This window comes from Orycteropus afer, unplaced genomic scaffold (genome assembly GCF_000298275.1).
Source record: "Orycteropus afer afer isolate SDZICR_OR568_19922 unplaced genomic scaffold, OryAfe1.0 scaffold00292, whole genome shotgun sequence".
In the NCBI taxonomy this organism is placed as follows: Eukaryota; Metazoa; Chordata; class Mammalia; order Tubulidentata; family Orycteropodidae; genus Orycteropus; species Orycteropus afer.
Genome location: NW_006921879.1, coordinates 3,629,385 through 3,633,176, shown reverse-complemented (window position 1 = coordinate 3,633,176; position 3,792 = coordinate 3,629,385). Strand labels below are relative to the sequence as shown.

At 45.3% G+C, this 3,792-nt stretch overlaps 1 protein-coding gene across 1 annotated transcript in view; it reads right to left on the bottom strand.

Annotated features, from left to right (window-relative positions):
* Positions 1–1,458: 1,458 nt before the first annotated feature.
* Positions 1,459–3,792, bottom strand: part of HAUS4 (HAUS augmin like complex subunit 4) — a 9,565-nt gene continuing 7,231 nt past the window's right edge. Inside the window, exons 6-9 of the mRNA XM_007951244.1 lie at positions 2,765–2,910; positions 2,211–2,341; positions 1,784–1,852; positions 1,459–1,642 (exon numbers count right to left, since the gene is read on the bottom strand). Of these exons, the coding sequence (XP_007949435.1) occupies positions 1,459–1,642; positions 1,784–1,852; positions 2,211–2,341; positions 2,765–2,910 (530 nt within the window). The remainder of the gene's footprint in view (positions 1,643–1,783; positions 1,853–2,210; positions 2,342–2,764; positions 2,911–3,792) is intronic.

Genomic DNA, 3,792 nt, shown 5'->3' with positions numbered 1-3,792 from the left:
AGGGCAAAGTTAACTTCTTAGCCATAGCTAAACACCTTGAGGGAGTGAGTATCTGGGCCTGTGGACTCAGGACCATGGTCATGGGGAACATGAAGCTCGTCTGGGATAACATACTACACAAAACAGTGTTCTATATCCTACTTAGGGAGCTCTGGTGGTGCAGTGCCTAAGGCATTTGACTGCTAACCACAAGGTTGGTGGTTCAACCCACCAGCAGCTCCATGGAAGGAAGATGGAGCAATCTACTTCCGTAAAGATTTACTGCCTCGCAAACCCAATGGGAGTTGCTATGAGTTGGAATCGACTTGATGGCAGTGAGTTCAGTTTTTTTTTTAATATCCTACTTTGGTGAGTAGTGAGTGCGGTCTTAAAAGCTTGAGAGCAGCCATATAAGATGCTATTTAGTCTCCCCTCGTCTGGAGCAAAGAATGAAGAAAATCAAATACACAAGGAAACCATTAGTGCTAGGACTAGTGGACCATGCAAACCTTAGCCAACATGACCTTGAGACCAGAAGAACTAGATGGTGCTACCACTGCCAACCACTCAGAAAAGGATCACAATAGAAGATCCTGGATAGAGTGGAAGAAAAATGTGAAGTAAAACTCAAAATCATGAAAAAAGACCAGGCTTATTGGTCTGTTAGAGACTGGAGAAACTCTCAAGACTATGGTCTGGAATTAAACTCACTCCTGTGGCTTCCAGGCATACAAGGTGAACAGTTACACCAGGTAGGTACAGTCCTTAGAACAATCAACCATGGGAGACCAGGAGCATAGCATTTGCATAAGGACTATCTCCCTATGCAAATAGGAAAGGACACAAGGAAAGGTAACCACAGGGAGGAAGTGGGAAGAGCTGTTAACGTTATGGGGATTGCAATCAATGTCACGAACCAAAATGTGTATGAACTGCTGAATGGAAAACTAATTTGCTCTGTAAACTTTCACCCAGATCACAATTAAAATAAAAGAAAAAGGTCCAGATTTCATCCATCTCTGCTCTCCCAGAACGACGCCTCTGAACTCCAGGCGCAGCCGGTACTTCTGCTTCCCAGCCTTTGCGAAAGGACCGTAGATTGTCTCTGTTTGGACCTACTGCTCTCCCCTCATTCCACATAGCCTTTGATGTTATTTTTCCATTTTTGCCCAAAAGAAAATGACTAAAATCCTAAAACATACTAATATCACTTTATTCAGAATATAATCAAATATAACACAAGGTTGATGTACACAAACAGCTGTGCATAAAATTATATAAATCTGCTATATTTTCTATAGGAAACCCAGTCATAAATAAGGAAGAGGAACCAAGAAGGTACCTAAATAACTGCAGTGTTTTAAACAAGTGTCTCCACAATCCCCTGTAGTGACAGTGGCCCCAAGTGGGGGTGGTCCTTTTAGCAGGGCAGGAAAAGCAGCAGCTGTGTAGAAGGCATATGTCCTAGACCCCCAATGCTCAGTGGTAGGACTTGTTGAACTCCTGGAGGGCCCAGCGTTTGTTCTCAGTTGCCTGTCTGAGTTGAGTATACTCTTTCACCAGACTGTCAAACTCCTCCCCGAGGACCTCATAAGTGTTCAGTACTTGCCGAGACTTCTCCATGTCCTCCTCTTGTAGATGAACGGCCCCCTCCAAACGATCCCTAAGAACCCAGGCCCAGAAGGAACAGTATTAGGATCTGGCTCCTCAGAAAGTAGGAACAGGAACACGTTGAAATTAATGAGTCTGGAAAGGTGTGGAATCCAGTTCTGAACAGCTATCCCAGGCCCTTGGGAGTCCTCACCTAATAAGACGATGAACTTCTACTTTCTCAGCAGTGTAAGTATCAGATAAAATCTTTAGCTCCTCCATCCTGACAGAAGAAAAAACTGTCAAACTGAAGATCCCTGACAGCAGCAGAGTTAGGAATGGGACATAGTACTTGTCCATGGTCAAGAAACAGGCTAAGCAATGTCAAGATAAACAATGTCACTCTGAATCCCTGAGCAATTTATCTCTCAGTAAACCACCTATTACAAAGGGCTTTAAAATAAAAGACTAAAGAATGCTGAAAGCTTTGGGGTAATCCAAAGACTAATACTTCTGTTTGACACTTACTGAATGCCCACAAGATAGCAGGCATGGTAGACAGGAAAGAAAGATGGGGGTGAGGATTTGGGGGTGGTGTGTGGGCAACAGAATCTCTTAGATCCACAAGTGTCACAGCTCACCTCAGCTTAAGGACCATGGCACTGCACTTGATCTCCAGGTACTGGGCATTGATGCGGTCTAGCTCAGACTGAGTCTTCAGCCGGTGCTCCTGAAGAAGCCTCTGCAGCAGGGCAAGGCACCGGAGGAGCACCTGAGCCCCCAAGGGGCAGGAGGAAGAGGGTGTAAACAGAAAACAGAAGCAGGGCAAGGGATTTCCTGAGCGGTGCAAATTGTTAATGCACTTGGCTCTTAACCAAAAGGTTGGCAGTTTGAGGCCATCCAGAGGCCCCTCAGAAGAAAGGCCTGGTGATTTATTTCCAAAAAACTAGCCAATGAAAATCCTATGGAGCACAGTTCCACTCTGACACACACTGGTCATCATGACTTGGAATCAACTCCATGGCAACTAAGTAATATTTAAAGAGTCTCTGTAAACTGATAAAATGATCCCCCTAACTAAGAAAATGAAGAGAAAGGAGGGCAGATCAGAAATCCTTAGAATCCCCAAGGGTGCCCCTGCTGTCAGGGCAAAGGAGAGGAGAGGCTGTCCGTCTGCCCTGACAGCCTGACAAACCTGGGAGTAGGTGGCACTCTGCTTCTCCAGCAGCACCATCCGCTCCTGCTGCTGCCTCCTGGTGTCCCTGCACTGCTGCTTCTCACTCACCAGGACCTCTGCCAGTTTCCACATCTTTGCTGCTTTTAGGGTCTCACTGTCTGAATCTGGGTAAAGAGAAACAGGACTGGACAGGAAAATCCTAATTGCTACAGCCCTTCTAAAGGCAATTTTCAGTGCTCCTATCCTACATCTAGGAGCCCTGGTGGTGCAGTGGTTTAAGCGCTCAGCTGCCAACCAAAAGGCTGGTGGTTTGAACTCACCAACTGCTCCATGGGAGAAAGATGTGGCAGTCTTTTTCTATAGAGATTATGACCTTGGAAATCCTGTGGAGCAGTTCTACTCTGTGCTATAGGGTCACTATGAATTGGAAGTAACTCGATAACAGGACTGTTTTAAATGCTACATCTAACCCTACAAACTCTGCCTTCCTTTAGGTTTTTCTCTGATGTCCTGTTAAAAATGGTCCCTTTGTGGCTTGGAGGTAGGGGTAAGTGGGGAGTTACTGCCCAAGGGGTGCTGAGTTTATTTGGGATGATGAAAAACTTCTGGAAATAAAGGTGATGGTTGTCAATATGGTAAGTATAATCACTGTCAATGAATTGTATGGTTAGATGGCAAAGTTTTTTTTTTTATTATTATTTTATTGTGATTTGGGAGAAAGTTTACATAGCAAACTAATTTTCCATACAGCAGTTCACATACACTGTCTCATGACATTGACTGCATTTCCCACAATGCAACAGCTCTCCTCCCACTTCCTCCCCACAGCCACCTCCTCTCCCTATGTCCTTTCCTCCCATGCACTCCTGCTGTCTCCCTGTGCATACACAGCCCTTCTTTCTCCCATGATTGTTCTCTCCAAGGAGTGTATCCACCTCAGGTAAATGTTCAGCTCATATGCCTGTCTTTTGTTTGGCTGGAAGCCACAGATGTGGATTCAATTCCAGACCTGAAGGGCAGCTAGGGGCCACAGTCTCAGTGGTTTC